Consider the following 27,097-nt stretch of genomic DNA (forward strand, 5'->3'; position numbering starts at 1 on the left):
GATGAAATCACACCCATAATGAACCATAAATTATGGAGGGAAGTTCAGACTTTACTCTCAAGTCTGAACTTCCCTCCATAACTAAGTCAGTAGAGTTAGTTGAGAACAATTTAATAAGCTGTCTTCATGTATGTAAGAAGACACTGCTGGCAAACCAAGAACCACTTATGTGGTAGTCTTACAGAAGTCTAGAGACTATTTTCTGAATATTCTGGAATTTTGTGCCCTGTTCATCAAGCTTCTGTGAGAAACCAACTCATAGTTTTGTTTTAAAAGCCTTCATGCTTGGGCAGTCAAAAATAGATTTAATTAACTTTGGCTATATGTAAATAAGTGAAACATGAAATAGTTTCAAGATTCCAAGCTTTACTCATATACTTGGTGGTTCCATATGCTTAACTATAATTTACAAAGCCAACCCCCCCCCCCCCGCAACTAGGAAAATCCCCCCCCCCCAACTAGGAAAATAAGCTTAAATATTGTTCATGTTAACTAACGGGCCATTGAGCAAACCAGCCATGTAGGGTTTTTCTGAACTATAAAATTGTTGTGTCACTGTAAAAAAAGCTCAAAACCACCAAAGTTTATAAGTAAATTTCTTTTTAAAGGGATGGGGCTTCATAGTTTCCCTTTGAACCATATAGTATTTATCGGGCTGTCTTGTCACAACATGAATCCCTTTGGGGTGAAAGCAATTGTTTTGAAGGTTAAAATAAATTCATCTTGCTGTGACCTAATGCAATTTGTTGAAAGCTGGCCCTGGGAAACTTTCTGACATTTATTAGAAAGGTTTTTCACTGGGTCTTCATAATGCAGTAATGTCTTAATGGGTGAGTTGCTCACTGCCACAAACCTTTATTAATTATGGCAATTCTTATGGCTAGTTTCCATTTGCAGCAGTTCCTCTGGTAGCTTGATTTATTATCTTGAAGTGGAAATAGCTACATGTTCTACTATTTGTGCTGCAGTGTGATTGTGTGAGAGGAATAGGACATGTAGCATCCTAGTTCAGGATGTTTCCTGAATAAGCCTCAGTCATGGGAAAAAGGTTTGCTGGAGCAGACAACGCTTCCTCTTTGCTGCCATTTGAGATTTGGTCTGTGTAGCACAGCTCTAGGAATCTGTTTTTATTTTTTGCTTTGAATTTCTACCAATAACAATTCTGTTGTTAAGTTTTTCTTTTAAATATACCCCTCCTTTGATATATAGAGGAGGAAGAGAAGCCACAACTAGCAGCACACCTGCTCACGTCAGTGCGACCATTATCTGTCCAAGAGCATCTGCTCCAGACTGAGGAACAGACTGCTACTTCTATACAGCTGCTCCAAGGATGACTTGATGTGTGATATCCTCCTCTCTGGAATTAGGGGAAAGCAGAGAATAAACTGGTGCCTCTCCATTCTCCTTCAATCTCCATGATCTGGCGGGTGGTGGGAGGGATCTGCTCCTTTGGGAATCTAATCATGTATGTAAAAGGAGGATTTAAATAGATGCATTTCTTCACCAGCAGAGTGAAGTACTTACTCAGACTACAGTACTTTGCATACCTAACTGACAGTAAGTTCCTTGAAAGTCAGTGGGAAATACTTCTGAATCAACATGCATAGAATTGGGTTGTAAGAGGTGATGTGGAAGATTGCCTTTGGCAATCAGCTTTCCCTTTGATTGTGGGAAAGTGATGTTCCAGTGCATTTGGTAAAAACAGAGATTTGCAGTTTTACACACCATCAAGACTGAGATGATTTTGGGTAGTACACGAAACTGAAGCCTCTGCTCATGTCCTTGTTAGTTCTCCTCAACTTCTTAACAGTTTTTGATACCATCAACCATGGTATCTTTCTGGAGCACCTGTGAGTTAGGGTTGGGTGGCACCACTTTGCAGTGGTTCCAGTCCTAATTGGATGGTCATTTTCCATTGCTTTGCCTCGGTAACAGACTGGATGAGAGCCAACAAACTGTAGCTCAATCCATAGAAGATGGAGGCACTGTTAGTGGGTGGTTCCCTAGACCAAATGGATGGGAGACTGCCTGCTCTTGATGGGTTTACACTCCCTCTGAAGGAGCAGGTACACACTTTGCGGGTACCTCTGGATCCACTGCTGTTGCTTGAGGCTCAAATGACCCCATGGCACTGAGTGCCTTCTATCAGCTTTGACTGGTGGCCCAGCTGCGCCCCTATCTGGATAGGGATAGCTTAACTTCCGTTGTCTAAGCTCTGCTACCCTCTAGGTGAGATTACTGCAATGTCTTGATTTGGGAGATATGGTACTGAATTCTTTCACAACCAAATAATCAAAACAAATTCTCCATATATGAAACTGAAGTAACATTTTGAGGCACAGGGTTGTTGTGAGGATGGAGGGTTATCAGCTGCAATGCACACAAAATGCCATGTAAAACTTTTTACTTATGGTAATACTCAACGACCATCTGTTTTCAATTTGTTCAGGAACTGGGATGGATGAGGAACAAGACATTATACTTTACCAGCATTAAAAGTGTTATTTTGATTTCATAATGCCACAAGATGCACTCACATGGGATTTCAAATATAGAAAGCCCTTAGAGACCATAGCCTCTTAAAAAGCTTTTATCGAATTAATCTCAACAATATTGGTTTGTATTGAGACACTAGCAGGAAAATCAGATGAACCTTTCTCTCTCTTTCCAAGCTCTCAGGTAAAAATAACATTGCACTGATTTCCTGAAATTAAGAGAAACTACAGGATTCCCAAATAACTTCACTTCTATTTTTTACTGGGAATAAAATATTTATTTCTTCAGATACATGGGAAATTATATCTTTATAAGTAGCTGAAACTAGAAATCTTGAGTTAATAAATATTTTAAACTGCAACCTTATCACTGAAATTTGTTCATCCTCTGCTAACTATTAATAGGTTGCAGTAATAACAGAATAACAGGGAGCTTTTTGCGTTGGCGCTGGGAGAGAGGTGAGTCAGTTGGACTCTGGTTGCCAGAGAACCAGGTACAAGAGAAATGTTTTGAGTGAGGTAGCATTTATCAGTTCACTTTATGAGGCAGATGGTGAAAGAGACAAATTAAGGTTATCATGTAATTTTCAGTATATTGAGCATTAGCATGCACACAAAGAGCTGAACAATGACACATTACCTTGACAACACATATATGCTAAATTAGCATTAAATAAATATGGCAATATAGCCATAATGTGCCATCGAGTTTAATGTGCCATCAAATCTAATGCGCACCTCAATTTTCAGAACCTTGAAACCAAAAAAAGGATTTGCTGGCAAATGTGAATGTGCAATCGAATCTAATGCACACCTTAATTTTCACAATGTAATTTGGCCAAAAAAGGTGAGCATTAGATTCAGGTAAATGCAGTATTAAAATTGGTATGTGCTTCATTTACCATTTCCCCCCTAAATTGTCACAATCTAAATAATTCTGATTCATCCAGATATACACTTTTGTTTTAACCTCACATACACCCCTCTTCTGTCCTATAAAAGGATATAAGCAATGTTAATCTAACTTTTTGAGGAAATTCCTTACATTTACTGCAGAAAAAAAAGAATAAATTTAAAGCCAAGCTATTATTTTCCTCTGTTCTTCGGTTGGCTAAGCTCTGTCTGGAATCTTTTACGGTTTCCCTCCAACCTAGCCTTCTGTTCTATTTAACCAACATAGCATTCACAGTATCACACAGCAGACAGCAAAGACGGAAGATAAAAATAGCTGTTACCCAGAATACAAAATATATACTAGCTTGCATATGTCTCTAAAATAAGTACTCAGAGGTGTGTTTTGGGCAAAATACAGAACAAAAATAGAAAGCTGGGCTTGAGTCGCAGTACAATATAGGTCCAATCTTGTGTGCTTGGGCTATATACAATGGGCGGATGTCCCATTGACCAACACAAGGGCTTTAGAACCAGATAATTTGCAAATTAGATCTCAATTAATCTAATTGGTTCAATGAAGTGCACTTTCTGTGAAAACCTGTTCAAAGCAAGCATGACTCTAAGTCCAGATCTTAAATAAATATGAATTTCACAATCTAGCACTTTGTGTAACCTTTTTGCAATATGCAAATAGTGCCTTCTTGCTTTGTACAGAATTCTAACTTATTTTGGCGCTTCTACAATGTCATCATTCTTACTTTTGTATCTAAAAGGTGTTTCTGAACGATTACCTTCCTCTGTTCAGTGAAGATGCCATCATTGTTCTCTCACCCCAAAAACAATTCCAATTAACCAATAACCCTGCTACAAGCATAACATGACAGTGATACAAGAACAAGTATTGATTAAAACAAAAAAGCCATTTTTAAAAACAGCATTAATTCTTACCAACTCCAGTGGTTATTGATTCTGTGTCAATGTCGTTAGCTTTTCTCTTTGCCACTTCAGCTAGTGCCAATTCACCCTTATCTAGTGCAAAGTAATGGATGTCCTTTAGAAATAAAGCAAAATAAAAGATTAATCTAAAATGAATCTTGGACAAGTAACAAAGGAGAATTTGAAAGGAAAAAAGGCTTCTTTATTGCTTAGATCAGAAATGCAGATGGAAGTGATGAGACTATATTTATAATTTTCTCTGTGTTACTCTTTTGAAATGCAGGTTTATTATCCCATTCATGCTCTATCCTCACAGTTAATAATGAATAAGGTGTTAACCATTAACCAGAAAGAATAGAGCTCTCAACCCTGCAGTATAAGCAAACCTTTAATAGGCACTTTAGGTTCTGATTTCGTATGGCAGAGCAAAGCGAAAGCTTGGCAGATCTCTGGTTAGAGGGATGATTGAAACCAAACTGCCAAGTGGCTGAATATAATACAGCACTTCATGGGACGCCCTTCCCCAACCATCTCCAGACTTCATTTGCCTTCTGTTCTAGTTCCTTATTCACATACTGTTGTCCTTATATTATCTCTGAGTGTCTCCATTCTGGGTTTTGCCTTCTCCACTCTGAAAATGGGAGGAAGCAGTAGTCACTTTTTGGGCTAAATAAATATTAGGAACCTTGGTGGGCCAAATTTCACAGGTGGCTGGTGCTGCCCACCTGTCAGTCACCTGATGCCACTAGGACGTCAGGTGATGCTGATCTTACCTTTGAAGCCCCAATCATTTTAGGAGTTTCAGTGTGGAGTTGTTTGAAAAAGGGTTTTCAAACAGCCCCTTGCAGCTCTTTTGAAGCAGGGTGGGGGCCAGGTTTCTGTGGGCCCTTCTGGCTGTTGCTGCTTTTTCTTGCCAACAATTGCTTAAAAATTATGGGTCCTTTAAATCCTAGAGTATGTGTGTGGGAAAGAGCACACATGCAGCTGCTATAGCGCTGTACTGTCTTCCTCTGGTAAGAATGGCAGGAGGCAAAAAAACAGAGGGAAGGGCGATTGCACAAGCCTGGCTAAGCAGCTGACCACAGAGTATAAGGAACCTAAGAATTGGAACAAGGGCTGTCAAAATATGTGTGCTTGGAATAGCAGAGTCCACCATATTACCAACCCACTTTTTACTGGTTTACTGCTGGAATTATTGTTGAATGCTCTGCTGCTGCATTGTTTGTATTTTGTACTAGGCATTCATTTACTGCTGTTTTTTTCAGGCCTACATGTAAGAGATAGTGCAAACAATTCAGGACCAGTATGGAACTACTATTGGCAGGCAGAACGTTGGCATTAGCAAAGCTTCCGGAACAATTCACCCTTGGTTCACCACAATAAGATAGCCCCACAATTATTGTTAGTGGTTGTAGCAATGAGCTCATATATATTATATTCCCTTGCTTTGATAGATACTAATTGGCTTGCTTTGGTATTACCCTTATCTGTGGTGTTGGGCTCTCAGACCAGAAAGGGAAACTATCTGTCAGGTTTGGGTATTTGCCACCTATGCCCTCATCTGGGCAGGTGGAGCGATGGGACATCCTAGGCATTGTGACGTATGCTGTTTTGTGTATAAAGAATGTATTTGCTTGGGCGGGGACACGCCATATCCTTGTTGTGGTGTCCATTCTGCATCTCTGCCAGGCTAGGAAACCTGGCAGGCCTATTTGCTGTGAGCCTGTTGTTGTTGTTGTTTAGTCATTTAGTCGTGTCCGCCTCTTCGTGACCCCCTGGACCAGAGCACGCCAGGCACTCCTGTCTTCCACTGCCTCCTGCAGTTGGGTCAAACTCATGCTGGTAGCTTCAAGAACACTATCCAACCTTTCTTTATAAAACACTAGAACTGATCACTCTGGCATCTTTACCATCCTTCTTTGGTATTCCTGCACCCAACAACTCCCAGAGTTGTCCTCTGCTGGGACTGTGGTTCAGAACAGATGATCTTTTCCCTAGTAGCTTCAGTACAAGGTGCTAGCAGGAGTAGTTCTGGAACCTGCTCTGTTTAGGGGAACACAGTTTGTTCGTAGTTGCATAACTTCACTGCCCTGTTCCTTTTGCTAATCTGTCCTTGTTTAAGGCAGGGGTAGCCAGTGTGATGCCCCATGAAGGCTGGGGCTGATGTGTGTTGCAACCCACAACATCTGGAGGGTGCCACATTAGCTATTCCTCAAATATGGCAACTGCTAATTCCCTTCTTGGTCTGGGAATAAAGTAAAGAGAAACAGCAGGTATTTACTTCTCAATGAAAAGCACACATTGCTGAAGGGAGTGTGGTGCTTGGAGCCTCTTTAAAGTACCTTTTAACAGATGCAAATATACCCAAATTCTAAATGATGTTAAGGACATGCTGCATGGAAATATGTGTTTTTTCCTAGTGGTCTTTGACCTGAAAGAGGAGTCCTTGTGGCTTTTAAATACCTAGTGCCTTGCTCCTTGGCTTCCCATTATTTTATGTGTGATAGACAAACAAATGAAGCCAGTGGGGGGGGGGGGAGACACAGAGAGAGAAAAATCCTGTCAGAATATATTACCAAGTCAAGTTATCTGAATTATATTTTATGTCATGGCTGTGTGTATTGTTAAAAAAAGAGAGGAAATATTCCTTTGCTTCCAATGTGTTATCTGCGAAGCCTCAATCAGTGGATTTGTTCCAGGTGGCAGGTAGTCTGGTTAATCCAGACTGTCTTCACTTGGCTGCTGATGCAAGTCCCTCCTGCTGTGAGAAAATTTCTGGTTTCTTTGCAGATAAAATCTATGAGATTTTGATTAAAATGTGTGTCTAGGCAAGGAAAGCAATGTCTAAAGGGAGAAATATTAGGGACTCATCTCTCAGATTGCCAGTCAGTATCCATTAAGTTGTGTTGCAGTGTGTGCTTTTGGACCTCTGTCTTGCCTTCCTTGAAATTATTTTGGGAGCAACATAGGCTTTTTTATCTATAAACTTTTCTGTTGCAGAAAGAGATCGTTCTTCTTTCTTTAGAAGGAAGCATGTGCTTCATTATAGTGCAAAGAGTCAGGTCCTTTTCTTGATGCTTAACAATGCAATCATAACCATGTCTACTCAAAAGGAAGTTCTGTTGAAGTCAATGGTGCTTACTCCTAGGTAAGTGGGGGTTAGGATTGCAGCCTAAATTTAGCAAACTACAGCTTAATAAATAATTGACAATTTGAAAAAGCAAATCAACTATACATGTTATTATATAATTTGCATTGAGACAATGCAATTCTCTATGTGCCTTTACAACATTGTTTTTTTCCATAATTCGTAAAAACTATTTTCAAATTAATGCCCCTAGTCTTGGTTTTATGTTTACTTGCAAAAAAAACCCCACAAAAAACCCACAGTCAAAAAGGAATAGAAAGGTATTCTCTCTCTGCAAAGAATCCAGCTATTCAAGAAACAGACCTGCTACAGTCTATATAATACTATATCATTATTTCAACTAAATGGGAAGGAGTATTACCTAAGTCTTGCATATTTACTCTTTAAATGGCAAGAGTAAGAGTGATATTTGGAATGGAAGCACTGGAACAAGAGAAGCACATCTGAAAAATGGGAAAGCAAAGCAAAAGGAGGATAGATCCAAACTAAATGGGAAGGAGTATTACCTAAGTCTTGCATATTTACTCTTTAAATGGCAAGAGTAAGAGTGATATTTGGAATGGAAGCACTGGAACAAGAGAAGCACATCTGAAAAATGGGAAAGCAAAGCAAAAGGAGGATAGATCCAAATCATTCTCTGGGTACAGCTGTAAATCTGCAGCACAGTATACACAGAGTCTAGTTCTGACCTTCTTCATGCTTTCTGTATGCTCTAGTCTGAAAAGACTGCATGGTGACTGCATGCTTACTGACATTAGAGAAGAATGGTGTATTAGGAGGGTGTTCCAAAGACAAGATTCAGTTGGAATTCTACTTTGGAAAGTGGATCAGATCAGTTTGAGGCACTTTAAGAACACCTGTTTTAGGCACAGGTCTGAATCAGAACCTCTTTTTGGAAAGTCTGAAACTTCCAACTTTTACAATAGACTATAGTAGGGAAATCAACAAACATGTAACTTTTTAATCTTTTGATATAATTGAATGAAACATGCAGGAATATCAAACCTTGCTGAGTGGATGTAGCCTACAAAATTTCAGCAAATGGGTTTTGTGCAAGTTGTCTTTAAATTTTGAGGGGTGGGGAAATTTGGGCAGAAATGAACTTTCTACAATGTTTTTTGTTTGGGGGCAGAACTGGATGACCTTATTAGTTGCCTCTTATTAGGGAATGAAGAATACTGTATTTCAGATAGGTAGATAGATGTGTGGGTGGAGTTGTTGGGAGTCTACTGTTTGGGAAATAGGATTGCTTGTCCCACCCAACCACCCCTCTTATTTTTTGGGGGGGGGGGACTTGTTAGAAAATTGCACTTATCACAGATTAAAAAATGCACAAACTGAACATTATAAAGCAGCTTTCTTTTCAAGTTTTCCTCCATTTGAGTTACTAGCAAGTTGTAACTGAAGCAGTCTGAACAATTTTTAATAATTTCAAAAAGCAAGACTTTACAGTGCACAGGAAATGTTCATAAAAATTTATAAGTATCTGTGTAGTATTTTCGCTGCTAATTATAGCAGCTAATCTCCACTCAAGCATACACAGTCATAATTGGAATAAACTTGTAAAACTTGTTTTTATCCACCTAGGAAGTTACAAATCTGTAACAGCGGAAAAATAAAGGGATAGTACCCTCCCTGAGTAATTGCTATGTGAATGTTGCCTATACATAGGAAGAAATGCAAACACATACAGGATTAGGGCATACAAAAAAACTTAAGGGCTAAGGAACGTGGGCTGAACATGAAGGCATGCAACTTCACAGAACTTTAGTAGTCTGAATATGCATAGTTCTCCTGAAATGAAAAGCAGGTGTGGTTTTAGAAGAATGTATGTCTTGGGGCAAAGAAATAAAGGGTTTGCTATGAATATTGTAGTTCCTCTGTCCATAGACCTAATATGATTGTCAGCAAGGAGCCCTGAGCAAGTTCTTAAAAGGGTAAAGGTTTATACTGTCAATTTAGTTAACACAATAGCTGTGAACTAGCCAATCTTGGTTGTCATTTGTTTTTTCACTGTATAATAAGCAACTTTGTACACTGACATTTTATGGCAACTGTTTTAAGGATTTACAGGTTAAACACAATATACTAATTTTTCAGAGTTGGAGGTGCATGGTAAACTATTATACTGCACTGCAACTTAAAACTTACATTATGATCACACTGACCCTGTTGGCACGTCACTTTAACCCACAGATTAAATTAAATATTAAATTAAATTAAAATATGCTTTCATGTGAACAAGCGGTTTGCAGACCACACTTAGTTCCTCCTACACTCCTTCCTTCAGTGCGCAGTGGTGGGGCAGGGTGGGTTAGCAAGGACAAACCAGTGACTGACTTGCCCTTATATGCAAGCCAGTCATTGCAGTTGTTTGATCCTAATAAACTACAATGGTAAGCCAATTTGTTTTTAATTATGGTTTACTTGCAAGCCAGGCTTTCTTCAGCAATGCATCAGATGAGTGGCAATGATAAAACTTTCTACTCTGTGGCAGCTGCATCACAAAGAATTAGATTATCACGAAAGCTGGAACTACTGGTCAACTATACCCTTTTCCCAGGTATCACACCACATACTGATTCTAAAATAAATCAGGGCATGATAGGAAACTTGGTCCTCCTCATCCACTAATTGATAAATGACTTTCAAACAGATGACACTTGGTGTCCCTTGATGTAGAATTCTATGATTCTATTATGTAAGCTATGATATAAAACATGCAATAAACAAGAAAATTGACTAAGAATATGTTGTAACTAAAAACAACTTTAGTTAAGCATTGGCAGTGATCACTCATTAATTTCAACACATCTTGTATGCCTTACTTTATAGGATATTTCTGGGCAAAATTCCAAGTACTGTTCAGAGTTTTTTTGTTCTTTACCAATCAGGCCATGACTAAAAATGTGACACTTTTATTAAAGTGTCTATTCCTTGAGTCTATCCTACCTGTAACAGTACAGTGGATGTCCTTTTGAATTGTCAGCAGCTGAAAGCTGGAACACAGCACAAAAGGATTTAAAACTAACAACTTTAATATTGCTTGATCCTTGCTGTCACATGTAGGATTAGCCTTTACCCAATAAAGGTAGGTGGTATCCATCATGTAATGCCCTTTTCTATTGTATTTGAACTTTGTAGAAATTGATAGCCATTGTTTCATTTATATTTGATGTGGTGCTTTTCAGTGAAATAAATGATTTTATTATTAGAGCATTATGTCAGAGGACGCCAGGGTTGAGCCAAAGAAGCTTTTAAAGAAGGTTGCACAACACTTACTACACTAATAAATATATGACAGGAGAAAGTGAATTGCACAGCTAATATGCATAACAAGAAGCCACAGGGCAGATTCACCACGTCTCATGGAAAATATGCACATAATCAGTCCCAAGATGAAATTGTGTATATTTCCTGGTCAAAATAATACTTCCCAATGCATTATAGTCCCAACTCTATTTATTATTTTCATCACCATGAACCTACACATTGTCGAAGGAAAACTCCTCACTGGAGTAGAAATCATATATTGAACAGATGGTAAGCTCTTCAATTTGAGTAGGCTGAAAGCAAAGCATAAGGTTACCATAACCTTTGTCATAGAGCTTCAATATGCTGATGACAAGATAGTATATGCACACTCAGAAGATGACCTCCAAACCATCCTAACTATCTTCGCAGAACCTTATGGAAAGCTTGGCCTATCGCTCAATATCCAAAAAACCAAAAACAACCCCCCTGCAGCATCACAAATCCAACTTAATGGTGTAACATTGAAAAATGTCAATCATTTTTCCTACATAGGCAGTTATCTTTCCACAAAGGCCGACACTGATGCCGAAATCCAGCAGTGCCTGAATTCAGTGAGTGCAGCTTTCTCCCGACTGAAGTGCAGAGTGTTTGAGCACTAGGACATTTGAAGGGAAACCAAAATGCTTGTTTACAAAGCTATTGTACTACCAACTTTACCATACAATTGTGAAACATGGACCACTTATAAATGCCATCTCCACCTCCTCGAAAGATTCCATCAACAGTGTCTCCGAAAATTTTTACGTATCACTTGGGAAGACAGGTCAACTAATGCCAGTGTATTGGAAGAAGCAAAGATCACCAGGGTCGAAGCAATGATTCTTCAACATCAACTTTGTTGGACTGGTCATGTTGTTCAGATGCCTGATTATCATCTTCCAAAGCAACTACTCTATTCCCAACTTAAGAATGGAAAGCGTAATGCTGGTGGACATCAAAAGAGGTTTAAAAATGCTCTAAAGGCAAATCTTTAAAAATGTAGTATAGCCAAATGTAGTAGAACAGCCTTTACCAAAGGTGCCATGGGCTTTGAAGACACTTGAACTCAGGATGCAAGGAGCTAAGAGGAAGGCACGTTTGACAAATCCTCACCATGATCAACTCCCCCCCGGAAACCTATGTCTCCATGTGGAAGGACATGTGGATCCAGAATTGGCCTCCACAGTCACTTACAGACACACTGTTAAGACCGTGTTCGTGGAAGACAATCTTACTCAGCTATGAATGCTCGCCACAGAAGAAAGAAATACTCCCTACTGTCCTTGGGGAATGCACCCACCATCCAAGAAGTGCTGTCAAGTGGAGCTTATGTCTGACCTAGTAAAATTTCATCTATCTATGATCAATGAGAACTTCAGCTTCATAATCATTTAGATTCATGTCTAGAAAAAAAACAAAATAGTGAATGAAATTATGTCTCCTTGCTTCATTGTGGTATATGGAAAAAGCAATGGCATATTTTGTGGAAGAGTATAGAAGGCAAAGTAACGGCTTAGAAGAAGGAGGATGCTAAAGCTCTAAGTTTATCGTCAAGAGTAGAAGAGAAGCAAATAAGCAATGGACTTATTTATTTATGAGATTTATCTACCACCCTTCATCATAATTTTAGGGCAGTTCCTAGAGGATTGACTTCCAGTGCATATATTCTACCTATTAGCTAAAGTCAAAACCTGTTCTGCCATGGGTGTAGCTAGGATTTATGTTGGGGGGGGGGACAGGCTTCATGTTGGGGGGGCAGAACCTCAGTTAGTTATTTTTTTTATTGATTTACTTAATGGGGGGGGGGAGCAGATGCCCCCTGACACGCCCCTTGGCTATGCCCATGATATAGGATTGCAGTCTAAGCTGCTTCTAGTGGAAGTTGCTGGGTGTTGAGAACTTTTAGAAAACATGGATGTAAGAATACATGTCAGATATATGTGGTATATCTATTTGAGCAACTGGCACAGCTCTTGGAATGCCTCATCCTATGTTTTTGTGCTAGGTCAACAACTCTTAAGATTTGACCACACACTTTGTGTCTATTACTGTTCTAGCTTATTAAAACTGACAGCCTATTAGGAGTTTTATAGAACCACAGAAATGATGCACCTAAGTAGAAGACTTGTAATTTACATCAGATGGATAAAAAGAGGAGAGGCATATAGATGTTTATAGCACAGCAGCAGCTAGGCCATATTGTAATACACACTAGAGGATGAGATGCCACAGAATGAATAAAAAGATGGGGATGTGGTGGAGGAGAACCTGATGAAATAATGAAGGTGGATCTGCTACTTCAGGGTAAAGAAAGGGGCCTTGAGGAGGAACTTAAAGCTGGAGAACTAACTGACTCATTGAACAAATAGGGAAAGACTTCAGGTATAGACAGCAGCACCACAAGAGGTTTAGAGAAGGGGGCCTAAAGGGGACAATAAGAAGAATTTATGTAAAGGGGGGGCACCAAGTAGATGAAAATGGAAAGTTGTGAAAGTTAGAAGTTAGAACTTGAAAATGAGGGGCAGGGAGTCGGCAGCAAGAGTAAGGTGAGTTAACCTTTTGTGGAGGATGGGGAGATGCTGTAAAAAGAAAGGACAGGGAGAGGACATAACTGTAGTCAACACAACAGGTGGCAAGAACACAGTTCTCAAAGCTTAGCAGGATATCGAGGGGAAAGTGCAGATCTCATCTATTGAAAGGGATTCTGGGCATTCTGAAGAAATCATCTGAAATGTCTGTACTTTCATAGTGGAGGGATCACCAACCCAGTGCCTGTGAGTGCCCCATGGTGCCCCAAAAAACTTTCATTGAGGAATCCTGTGCTTTCATTAAAAAAGAAAGCATGTAAGTAAGTTAGAGGGCAGATGCCTTCTAAGCAATTAGAAGTGAGTGGCCACTTTTGTACATTTTTCCTGGTACTGCTCCCTGTTGCTATAAGACAGTAATTGTGTGTGTGTGTGTGTGTGTGTAGAATCAATATTGTGTTATCGCCACAATCAGGATCAGCAGGATATAGCTGACTTCCCATGTTAAGCATAAGGTTGTCAGACTGTCTCTGTAATTTTGTGAAATGTTATGCATTCTGAAAATTCAAAATGAGCCCAGTAGCCTAAAAAGGTTGGCAACCACTGCCTTAGTGAAGAGACTTACATGGCAACAGTGAAGGGGGAAAATGAAATTTAAGAAGTATAAAGAGGAAAGCAAGGGAATTTAAATATAAATAAATACAACATATATAATTACTTTGTCAGAAGTACGTTTTGAATATATTCTTTTGAAGCATGCTTAGTTAGGAAAGTTTATCACAGTACACACATCTTTCTAATTAGATGGAATAAGCTAGATGATTAGAGCTGTACATTAGAAAGCATTAAAAGGTTCATGCAATTTCTTTTCGTATAATTAGAAAGGAATTTTCATAACCCATAAAAGAAGAATGTAATTGTACAATTTAACATAGAATTTAAATATTAAGATCAAACTAGCAGGGCAAGTAGCTTAATAGGATAAATGATATTAACAGCTAGTGTCAAAGCTTAATTTAAACAGAATGTCTTCATTATTCAAAGAGTTGAGCAAATGCAACTCTCAAAAGGTTTTCCCCCTATTGTTTTTCTTCAAAAACAAAGAAATATGCTGGAACATGCTGGGAGACTGAGAAAGCACGGCTGCCTTTGTCCATTGGACCTCACTGTCATACTGTGGTGCAAGGTCTTACAAGAAAAGAGTTTCCCACAGAACTTGCACACAGATCCTTTTAAGAACCGGTTAATTTTGCTCTTGCTGGAAGGATAAGAGTGCTGAAATATAACTCTCATTTTCAGCTTTGACTTCTCAAATTTCAAGAGAAGCAAGCATTCTATGCCACTTTTTACAGAGACCTAAAATGTGAACATAAAAGCAGAAGAAGAGCCCTCTTGGATCTGGCCAAAGGTCCCTCTCATCCAGGGTGACTGGCCGGACAGAACTTTTGGCACTGCTGAACTGGTGGATACCTTGTAACTTTGCTGGAAGATAGTTGTGTTGCAGAAGCTCTGTGTGTGTGTGTGTGTGTGTGTGTGTGTGTGTTCAAAAGAACAACAGACAGAGCTCAAAGATCAAATCAACCATAAGTGAAATCAACCATAAGTGAAGGTGCTGGTGGTTGTCTGGCAATTAGGGGAGTTGCAAGTTTAGACAGCAAGAGCCCATTCACACCATCATCACACAATGTGATAGTGTGATGTTGTGAAAGGCTCCTTATTGCTGGAGCCTAGAACCTATCAATAGCATGTGATAACCTTGATACTTACCCACCTCCGAGCCAATTCACAGAATTAGCTAAGATAGTTAATTACTTGGGAGCCTTTATATTGTGCACCTAAACTGGCATAAATCATCCCATGGCCAAAGAATAATAGTTCATAATAATACTTCAGGAATCTTACCATAAATAAGTCCCGGGCACCAATATCAACAGCAAGCAGAAAGGCCTTTTCAAATCTTTGGTGCCTACAGCACAAGGAGAAAACAAAAAGGACAAAGTGAAGTTCATGGCTAACATGCCTACACAAGTGTAAAGCAACCTGGCAGCTCACCTTAATTCTTCAAGCACCATTTCTCTGTGTAAGCTCTTTAAGAATAGGCCTGATATGATAAGCATATTTGTTATACATTAAAATTTACGTTTTAATAAATAAATAGTGAATAGTGAGGTCAAGATGTTGGTGTTTAGCCCATTGAGCTCTTTGTGGCCCAGCCATTATTTCCTTCATACTCTATAAGTAGTCAGCATCAATATCTACATGTTTGTTGGTCTATGTTGTTAAACCCAACATTTGTTTTTCCTAGGTGGTTGTGATAGTGAAACAAGTCTGAATGCCCCTCTATAATTTACAAATACAATTCAAAGTACCTCAAACAATCATATGTCTCTTGGAAAAGAGAGATAAGGAAATCTGCCTGCAAACCTAGAAGATCAGATACTTCTTTTGGTAAAAGTGAAAGCCAACAAATATATGACCTTCAAGGTTAGAGCTCTTGTCTGAAAGTGCGCTGAGTAATAACACTGAAAAAAGTATCACTTTCTGTCTGTATATTTTGTAGCATATGGCAGTCAACATGACAATTTATAGGTAGAGAAATTTTAAATTTGAAGTAAACAGGACTCAATTCAAGCAATATTTATGAACGCCATTGATATCAATAAAGTTGCATGCATATACATGGTCTCATAAGATATGTAGTGGGCAGAAGCAGAGCTTGTTCTAAGTTTTGGTGCTCCCCTGAACAATAAATTTTAGCCACCCCAGGCAAGAAACCTACCTGTTCTGTACTGTGAGTGTTTTGCTTGTTCACTTCTACAATCTTTAATCTAACCTCTCTGTCAATTTTTCAAATGCTGGGAGATCTAGAGATGGGTGGTTTGAAATCATGCCTAAACATGAATCATATGAGTGGCACACTCGCACTGAGATATAGCACGTGTGGGAAAATTCTGTCTCTCCAGATGTTGCTGAACTAGTATTCCCATTATCCCTAATGCATTCTGGGGCTGATGGGAGTTGCATTTCAGCAACATCTGGAGCACCAAAGGCATTATGTCCAACTATCAGGCAGAGAGAGAACCACCAGTGAATGATGAGAATAAGACTGGTGCTCAGTTCAGAGGGCTCCTCATAGATCTATGGGTGCCATAGATGCTAGAGCCAGCCATGATGCACAGTGACACGCAAGATATTAGGAATAAATATGGGGAAATGTGCATGCACAAAACTGCATACATGTGTTGGAGGACAAAATGTGCTTGAATCCTGCCATTGTGGACATTCACTGGTCATCAAGGAGAACATGCAGAAATAAACAGCACAAACAGGCTTATACAGTATCCAGGTGATACTGGAAGGCTTAGGATCTTATACAATGCCAATGAAGGAGCATGTACAATCACTTGTTTATACTGTAAATTTGTGCATATTCTCCAACCTGGCCTCTAAATGTGTACAATGGTCAGTGATCGTGCATATTCAGTATTCAACACACACTAACATTGCCATCAACAGTGGACCTTATTTACCATGCCATAACCTGATGCTGCACAGCATTTAAGCATTTGAGTCAGGAAACCCCCCACCCCACCCCAGGACAAATCTAACCTTTACCATGAACTCACTACATGGCCTTAAAGTAGCCATTCTCCCCGCAACCACTCTTCCTAATCTGCAATTTGGAGCTAAATACAGGTTGTAACTATTTGTTTTGTTCTTTCATTTGTTTGTTTTATAATTCAATAAAAGGTAAAGGTACTCCTGCCCGTACGGGCCAGTCTTGCCAGACTCTAGGGTTGTGCGCCCATCTCACTCTATAGGTCGGGAGCCAGCGCTGTCCGCAGACACTTCTGGGTCACGTGGCCAGCGTGACAAGCTGCATCTGGCGAGCCAGCGCAGCACACGGAACGCCGTTTACCTTCCCGCTAGTAAGCGGTCCCTATTTATCTACTTGCACCCGGGGGTGCTTTCGAACTGCTAGGTTGGCAGGCACTGGGACCGAGCAACGGGAGCGCACCCTGCCGCGGGGATTCGAACCGCCGACCTTTCGATTGGCAAGCCCTAGGCGCTGAGGCTTTTACCCACAGCGCCACCCGCGTCCCTAATAATTCAATAAAATGCTATAAAAAAAATAACTCAGGTTGTAATGATTACTGAGTGTATGCAGGGGTGGACTTTGGTAATATGGTACCCTGAACAAAGACAATGTTTGGTGCCCCCCCCCCAATATTTCTTATTTTCATGCCCTCCTACCTCTTGTCTGCCGTTCTGCATATGGTCTCAAGTGGGCAACATCACAGCTGCAGCAAATCAATCGCCAGTCTGACCAGGGCCTAACTCTGAGTATGTACCAGTATAAATAATAGGTTTTATTATTATGTTTATTTTGTGGCCCCTCGTCTTGACAGCCTGTGCAGGGAACCACCCAAACTGCCCTAAATCTGGTGCTGGTGTATGTAAAGTTCATTGAAAATTCAGTAGATTCTGCTAGTCATCAAAATCGGCAAAGAAAGATCTATGAGCAAAAGCTATAGTTTAACACTGCCCACAAATCTGAATTTATCATACTGATGTTGGCACACCAAGGAAGGAACAAAGGGCCCACCTTAACAGTATATTTAGATCTAAAAGTATTCGCATCCATGTTCTCTTATACATATGCATATTCAGATAAACTAAATAGAGATTAAAATTGCTTGAAAAAAAGATTGATAATCTTGTGAAATCTCCTGTTATTGAGGTTATATTCCTCGTTAATAAATATTGTGGCATGGTTCTAAAGAGGACGTGAAATGCTACAGGACACTCCAAGCTCTGAGGCCTGGGAAGGCTAAGGTAGGAAAAGAGACCAAAAAGCCTCTGCAGCTGCTGCTGGTGGCGCTAGTTGTAAGTAATAGTAGGGGTAGTAGTAAGATTTCTAACTCGCCCTTCATCTAAGGTCCCCGGGCAGGTGATGATTTAAAAATACAATATACTGAAAACAGTTTAAACATGCTGAACATTTCAGAACCATGTCCTATGAAGAAGCAAAGATGCACAGAACAAAGACACTCTAATACTTATTGGCTGGCCCTGCTTATTGGTGGGTCTCACCACCCTTCTTATATGTACTTCTTTTTTTGTGGGGAGGGAGAATATGCTGGCAATAGAAAATATTTTTAGTTATTTATAACCAACAAGCAGTCTTAGACATGCTCATTGACCATGTAAGCGTATTCCTGGTGCTGAACTGATAAAAGGAGCACTGCTACATTCCCCCCTCCTTTTCAGTAAGAATGCACAATGTTTAGAAAATCATCTGCGCTACAATTTTAATTTATAAACCTTTCCTTGTAAATGAAGAAGTCTTAGAACCTGCCTCACCAAGAAGTCCAGTGAAGGATGATGTGTGATATGTAAATGAGCATTTAAAATCCTTCCAAAGGAAGACAATGAGAGTAATGAATATTGGAAACAATTTGCATGTAATTGAATCCAACAGAAATTAAGTTTTAATTTGTTCAAATTCTGAAATGCATATGCAAATTTTTAAGTATTTGGAATATCGTTGGAGCATTTACTTAACATCAAGCAATTGTATTTAAGCATAAGAACGGTTGATGAAAATAGGTTAAATCAACTACAGTTACCAAACATTTGCTTTAGGGCTTACATGATCACTTTTAATTCAGTTATTTCATTTAATATTTCAATTTAATAGTTTACTCTTTCATTCATTTTCTAGGCAACCTGCCCATTTCTTAAGAACTAATTATTCATAAGAAACAATTTCCTCATAAATTCTCCTATCAGCAATTTTTGGAACAGAAACAATAGTCTGGTTTTACAAAATGAAAAACAATGCTACCCACACTGTGTAATATTTACTTTTAAACTCAAGATAACTAAAAAGGGAGAATGGTTCAGTAACAGAGAATATATTATGATGGAATATTAATTCCATTTAGAAGAAATGCAAGAGATCAAAAAGTATTTGAAAACAGACTGCTTAATCTGATAAAAGGAATGACTAAAAAAAATGACAACAAATTTGAAAAAGTATTTCAAGAGATTTAGAGCCCTATTTTTTTAAAAAATAGTGGTGTCTTTTGTAGTTACTTACAGTAAATTCCAATAGAAATAGAGCAAAATCAACTCCAAGTAGAATGTCACTGCATATTTCACTGATTGAGCAATAGAAGAAACTCTATTGAACATAATTCAATTCACTTTGCAGGGTTTAATATTTACCACAGACCAAGCCATGGTACTGTCATCAGATAATATGCAAAGATATACACCCTAAATTTCAATTAAATTAACATTTGAATATTTCTGAAGTGTGCATAATCAGCTATAAGCACTTAAGGTACAGTCCACCCCCTCCTGTACAACCACAATATTACCAACAGTGAGCTTCATTGACACTGTTCAATTGACACAGGCTACTTGTGCCCAGAGGATGAGTGGTCTAGAATCATAGCTGGCAACCTTCCCTTTTTTTGCTGTAAATTCCCTTATTCCAGCGCCGTTTCCCGCTGCTTCCCGCATTGTTAGATATCCCGTAGACAGTTCCTGGGACAGGTGAGGCTGCTGATCCCTTATTTTCAAATCTGAAAGTTGACAGCTATGGTCTAGATATGTGAAATGCGCCTATGAAGTCTTCTTTCTGATCAGAAAATATTTCTCATACAAGCTTTGTTTTGGAATGATTATTTATGTGGTGTGGAAACGAAATGTCAGCCCTTACACAAATAAACATACACTTCAAGGTTAGAAGGATGAGCACCCACCATCTACTACTCTGAAGATCTCACTGCCCTTTATGTGGTCAGGTGTATAGTTTATAATCCTCAATCTCATAGAATCACAGAATTGTAGTCCAACTCCCTGCAATGCAGGAAATCTCAACTAATACATCCATAACAAATGGACACCCAACTTCTCCTTAAAAACCTCCCAAGGCAGTCCGCACAACCACAACCTCCCAAGGTAGTCCGTTCCACTGTCAAACAGCTCTTACCGTCACTGTCAAAAAGATCTTCTTGATGTTTAGTCAGAATCTCCTTTCTTGTACCTTGGTAATTGGTTTGGGTCCTGCCCTCCAGAACAGGAGGAAACAAGCTTCCTCCATCTTCCCTGTGACAGGCCTTGAGATATGTGAAGATGGCTATCGTATCTCCTCTCAGTCTCCTCCATACCTATCTGGACATAAGGACTGCCCAATACTAATTGAAGTCAGCATCTGTGGAATTTGTTGTTATTGCTGTTAATGTCAGATAATGAAATATGTTTCTTTTCTATGTTATATTTGCAAAGATTAAAGAAGTGTGTATTGGATTACCATCACACTGCTTTCTGAGATTCTAAAGACGCAAAATAAGGCTTTCAGTCTTGGTCTGAATTAGTGGAGTGTGTACACACCCTTTAGGGTGGAAAGCAACCACAACAATACAATGTATGTGTATATCCTGCCTTTAGAACACTGGTAAACAGTGTGACGATGGCATAGTGCAAATAACTAAATCAACTGATGGGAATGTATCTCAGAAAGCACACTGAAATGAAGTCTAAGAGTATCAGTACAATAGAAGTACTGTACAATTAAAAGCAAGTGAGAAATAGTTATTTGAATGAAGTAGAAAAAGTGCAAAATGTGGAAGGCTTTGCCAATCACCCCAAGGTCCCTTGTGGTTTTTTGGCCAGAAAACTGCAAGCAGCAGCAGTTTTTCTTCTTGGTAAGCAATTGAGTAGAATACTGCTTGCTTGTCATCTTTGCATAAGTAAGACCGTCAAAGCGGCTGCATTCATTTTTCCTTTAACAGAAGCAAGACATTCATAGGGTGGGGGGGCATGCAATGTTTCAAAAGTGGGCAGGGAAGAAGGAGTCCTCTGTAGAGCCCCCCCTCTTCTAGGATATTAGGCTTTGAAAGGAATTAAAGCTGGTTTATTGTTGAAAATATTTATTGTTGCAATGTCCAAATTCTGTTTCTGCATTTCTCACATGAACAGACCGAGAAGCACAACATAGTTTTGAACTAGTTCCTGTGACAGTAGTCCGTATGGAATTAAAATGGTGTTCCTATGGATTAAGGAATTTTCTGTATGGCACCATGCACTTTACTATATATATTGCAGTGGTATAGAGAAAAACGTATAAAAATCCCCCGATCAGTGTGACTGGAGATTAATAGATTACAATGTGACAATAGTTGATGCTGGGAACAATTTAAAGGCAACTTCATAGGATGTCTATTTCACATGCACTAAATCACATATAATTGAGTAGCCTCAGTTTCCTTTTATGTTGTTGTAAGAATGAACGCATTTCCTTTTCACAGTTTGACTCTTTTAATTTTGGCAAAGTTCTGAGACGCTTAATGAAAGAGACTGAAGAGGTACATAGAATTATTCAATTAAAATTATAATTCAAACAGTAAAGCTGTAGCTGCTTTCAAAATGTATCTCATACGTTCTTTTTATTAGAATCTCCTTTCCCTTTGAATTTCCCACACTCCCTTATCATTTTTATTTTCCTCTAAGAGAAAATATTTTGTTGCCATAGCAATCTCTTGTAGGGATGTTGCTAAAATGGCTTTCCTTCAGGCTTGTAAATGCTGCAACTAACATCCCCACTGCACAAAACTCCTCCCTATCTCTTAGGGTCCTCAACCTCTTACTCTTTAGGAACTCCTCAATAGTCTACCTTTATCTTAAAATACAGGCACACTCCAGCATTCTCTTCCAAAGTACTCTGGGCTGAAAACAGATGTTAATTAAAAATGCTGATAAGAACCGATGACACCTGTTGTTTCACACTTATTTTGCTCAACCCTGTCTGTTAAATCCAAGCTTTTATTACATTAATTCTCTTCAGCTTTTCTTCTGTTCCAGCTTTAGCCCTCTCACTCTGGTGATCATGTAAACTTAACAGTATGTCTTGAAAGCTACATTTATTGAGCAAACATATCAGCATGTCTACACACCAAAGGCAGCACTAAAGCAGAGGGAACTGAGGTTAGGGATGAGTAGCTGCTTCTACTAAAAATCCCTATTGTGTTAAGTGTGAGATCTTGTCAGTTTTTAAAATGTAGATCAACATTTGGTAGTAAAAATTAAGAACTCAATGCACTTTTTCATGGTTGTAGGACCAGCTTTTCCTTAGACCTCTGGACAATAGTGGCTACAGATGCTTTCAAACTATTGAGCACATTACATCAAAAGTTTCACTTGTTTACAGTGAACCTAAACAGGCAGCACCAGGGCCTGCTCCAGACAGACCCCTCCTGTGTGCCTTGACTGAAAGGGGGTATATAAATGCAACAAATAAAAATAATAAAAATACAGTGAAATAAAATCTTTGTCTTTTTTCTCATACTTTTGCTAACTGATGCTTCAATATGTTATGTAATCCTTCTCCACACTTGTGTTGATGTCATGAAATCTCCCTAGCTTTGATCATTTTCTACATGGGTAGCTTATGGGTAACCTGAACTGGGAGGATGTTTCAAAAGACGCGGGAGATAATAGGAGAAGCTGCCACCATTGCCAGGTTGAGCACATTCTAAGAAATGCTGTCTACATGACACAAGGCCATCATCTCTTTGGTATACACATTACCCCCAAACTCAACCTCTGACTTTCCAGAATATCACTTGCTAAACTGCAAAAGCAGACCCCGGGACTCCTGCCATGAAGTGGGCAGCAGCTATTGCCTTCTGGTAAGCTAGCAAAAGTCTGGCTCATCAGTTTACTACCAAGTTAGCACTACTTAAAGTACCGGTATTTGTTATATCCATTTTGATTCCAGTGAGCCACCAAGACAGGATCATAGCCTTTGCTTTACTTTAATAATGGAGCTTGATCATAAAAATGGATGCTTTGTGCCCCAGATGACAGCAATCTTTTAAACTCTTGCCCCCTTTTTGTTGCCAAAGAGGTATCGAATGATATTGATCTCAAGTTATACAGACAAATGAGGAGAGGTACTTTAAGCCTGCCTCACGAAGTCCATTAACTACCTGTACCGCTTCCTTCCCTCACTGGTCTCCCAATTTCTCCAAGGAAGATTCACCTTAAGGACCACTACTCATATCCACCTGGTACCACCCATTTGCAAGATCCCTGCCCCAGAATATTCCTAATTGGATTTGAATCTTTTCCATCTATCTGTTGCCACTTCTCTTTTCCCTTTCGTAAAAGAAGCCTCAACCCTCCCACACTTCTCCTTTACAAACTTCCTAGACAACCTATCAGTGCCCCCAAACTCGCATTCCTTCTCCTTGGAAAATGGTTTCTAAGCACCTCCATACCACACAGAAACACTACCAAGACATTCTCCTGGTGTTTGCAACCTCTGTCAAGTTACTGAATCCACCCTATGTCAGTGGTGGAGGAAGGGGTGTGTGGTGGGTGCAGTCCGCCCTGGGTGTCATCCCTGAGGGGGGTTTGACATTGCCGCCCCCCCCCCCCCCCGGGACGCTTGCCACTCACCACAGGCGGCATGCCCCCTGGGTTGCTTGTCGCTCGGGCACACCCCCCCCCGGGATACTCGCAGCTCACTGTGCCCCGTGGGCACAGCATGTGCGCCGCTCCAGGTGCCAGAGCAGCTAGCTCCGCCTTTGCTCTGTGTTCATCACTCTTCACTTCAGCCTTCTCTTTCGGTCAGAATTCTTTCCCCACTATCCCTCCCTTCCACACCTTCCCTATATGTTCCTATGTACTCTTTAGACCAGTTAACTTGAATGACTGGCTTTAACTCTACAAATGCCTGTTGCTAGGGTTGCTTAAGAAAAACTGTTCCAATTAACATCTCTTCAAGATTAATATATTAAAAGGGAAAATTAGAATATTTAAGTTTCTTAAATTATTTCTCTCTGTTGTTCCTTCCCTCTGTTAACCCTTTATGGGAATGCTCTGTGGTCTCTATTAAAAGATCTTAAGGACATGTCAAGGTTGAATGCACATTTTGCACCTGCTTGCGTCTAAATGGTACATTTGGTACATTAACCATAAAATTAAGAAAGTGGCCTAATATAAGGGGTCCCTTTTGAAAACTGATTTTAATGTTGGGGTTGAGACCTGAAACGTAGATAATATAATCATTAAATTTAAAGAGTGAGGAATAAAATTGACCAATTTTAGAAGTTCAGTGTGAAAAATTGTATTACGTCACACAACGCTAATTTACATTTTTAGTATCCATTAAACTCAGCTAACAGTTATATCTTTTAGTCTAAATACAGAGCATATCCACAGAATCACTCACTTCTCTATAAAATTGAGGAAAGCTTCACTTTTAAAATGTGATTATAGCAAAACAAATGAAAACAATGCCTTATCTACAATCAGTGCTTTTTTCTGTGGGTACTCTGGGACACTTTTTTCTAGAATAAAAGCACTGTCTACAATGCATGTCTTGATAAGAAGGAAAGTCTAGCTAAACAAACAAAACTGATAATAAATGCTTTTTTCCCAAGGCAATCTTTTAAGAAAATGTGCTAACCACATTAAAAGGACAAGGTTACTGAAATGGGTAATTAATTTGAAGTTAATAAAAAATTAAAGCTGTCATTCACCTGAGCAGATGGTGGAAGAATCTTCTTGCATATCTGCTGATCTGGTCCCTGTATTCCAACACAGTTGTCTCAGAGAGAGGCCTTGTTGGTGCATAGAAGGTTCTGAGGCTTGCCTCCAGCTGAGCTGTGGGTTCAAACACAGCAGCAGTGAAACAAGTGAAACCCCTTCACCTATAAGAAACTGCTCTGGTTTGCAGTCAGTCAGGTTTTTCAAAGACAGACACAATGAATGTATTGCCAGGAAGGTGAAGTAAAACATGTGACAGCTGGTACAAAAGTAAACCTATGTACAACAACTGAGGCAGGATCAATGATGATCTGGAACAACAACAAAGCAGCTGTCAAAAGAACAGAGGCTGTTCTCTAATTATTTCTATGTGGCAATAATGACTCATCAGCATGATAAAATATGAACAAAGTTCTTCCTTGTATATATCAAGTTCCAGTTTACTTATTTGTCCTTCATAGCAACCCAGCTCTGGCTTTTCTTAAGCTTCTCGATTGTGCCACAGGTCAACAGGTGAAGAACTTTTCCTGTGATGGCCCCTGGGGAATGGAATTTACCTCAGTGCACATTTCACCACCTCTGCAAGGAGCACTGACAACAGCAGGACTGCTTTTCTGCCTTCAGAATTATTCAGGGTGACTTAACATAGCTACCAGAAGAATGCTATCTTAATGAGAGTATATAATTGCTACATTCCAAAGTACTTCCTTCCCAATCCGCAGCAATTTCTCCTTTGTAGCATTTTTTAAAAGTATTGAATGTTTCTCTTGTCCATCAATATTTCAAGTTTTTACACCACAACCGTTCTCTTTTAGTTTGCACACAGCTGCCGGCCATGGAAGAAATAACTGCTTTGCGGGAGGCACCCACAGTAAGGTGCTTACAAAGACTTAAAAACACATTTGTTTGCTCAGGCTCACTGGTCCATTTCAGATATTGTGTATAATCCCTGACAATGCTCATTGATGGTACCTGGTTTAATTTTATGTATATATTAATACTTATTTGATAGGTTTGAAAGTTTTTAATATTTAAGGATTGAAATTTTATTCTGTAAAATACTTCAGGATCCTTGGATGGGAAGTGGTCTATAACTCATTTCAATAAATAAAACTTATTATGCTGGTCATTGACAGTAACAATGAATATCTTATTTGAATAAAGAAAACTGAGAGCACACTATTTATTTATTGGCCATCTTTTTGGGTATAACACAAAAAAGAAAGCTTATAGTACACTAATAAAATATGTTAAAGAAATTAAGCAATCAATAAAAATAATAAAATAATAAAATAAAATGTGGCATGAAAACTACAACATTAATAAAAGCAGGGGCTTTCACCTCATCTGGAGGAAGGTGGAAGTTCCTACAGTACACTCAGGGCTATCCTGCAAGTAGTTTAAATAACTAGGCAAAAATATATTTAGGTTACATAAGGAAGTGTTGGGATTAATGACAGGCCATAAACCAGGCATAGGCAAACTCCGGTCCTCCAGATGTTTGGGACTACAATTCCCATCATCCCTAGTTAACAGGACCAGTGGTCAGGGATGATGGGAATTGTAGTCCTAAACATCTGGAGGGCCGGAGTTTGCCTATGCCTGCCATAAACCCTTGATTATAATGCCATTTTGGGATCCTTCCTTCTACACTAGACTTTCCTTCAGTAACAACACTATTTGCTCATTCACTTATGCCTGAGATTATTATTTCCAAAATACAGCATTCTTACAATTTCCTCATTGTCACATTTTATGGGGTTGGTGGGGCAGTGATATTTAGAGCTTCTGTCGCTGGGAATAACAGCATAAAGCTTTCAGAAGTGAACTGATAAATAGGGCTATTGTCTCACCAGGTGGTTGGTTAGGCGTGTAGCTCTGCCTTTCTACCTGCCTGCCCATCACTCATTTGTTTTACTGCCCTTCCCTTGCCCTGCAGTGAAACTGTCAATTGGTCTTGGCAAAGTCCTGTCAGTTTTACCAATGTCAGCTTGTTTGCTTTTTAAATTAACACATTGCCAAGTGCACCAGTGCTAGTGTGCTCAGATATCCTTTTCATGGAAAAAAGGAACATCTTAAGAAGACACACCCAAATCATCTCCACCCCTTCAAAGAACAGGACGAATGGTAGGTGCAGGGGGAACAGGGTAGACAGAAGGTGCAAAGGTTCAGTGCGTCTGGCAGTTAAGAAGGTTGGTGGTTTGAGCCCACCCAGGGACAGCTGTGGGCAGCCTGGGGCA

General features: G+C 39.4%; 1 protein-coding gene across 4 annotated transcripts in view; it reads right to left on the minus strand.

Moving 5' to 3' along the window:
• The window catches only part of WDPCP (WD repeat containing planar cell polarity effector), a 182,099-nt gene that overhangs the window by 65,486 nt on the left and 89,516 nt on the right, over positions 1 to 27,097 (minus strand). For 3 of the 4 annotated variants that reach the window (XM_077926584.1, XM_077926583.1, XM_077926582.1), the window contains 3 exons: positions 24,851 to 24,974; positions 15,195 to 15,258; positions 4,338 to 4,440 (listed from right to left, as the gene is read on the minus strand). In XM_077926584.1, the coding sequence (XP_077782710.1) occupies positions 4,338 to 4,440; positions 15,195 to 15,258; positions 24,851 to 24,974 (291 nt within the window). Of the gene's footprint in view, positions 1 to 459; positions 1,458 to 4,337; positions 4,441 to 15,194; positions 15,259 to 24,850; positions 24,975 to 27,097 lie in introns of those variants that run through there. The other variant, XM_077926585.1, reaches the window with a different exon arrangement.

This window comes from Podarcis muralis, chromosome 3 (assembly GCF_964188315.1).
Source record: "Podarcis muralis chromosome 3, rPodMur119.hap1.1, whole genome shotgun sequence".
Taxonomy (NCBI): Eukaryota; Metazoa; Chordata; class Lepidosauria; order Squamata; family Lacertidae; genus Podarcis; species Podarcis muralis.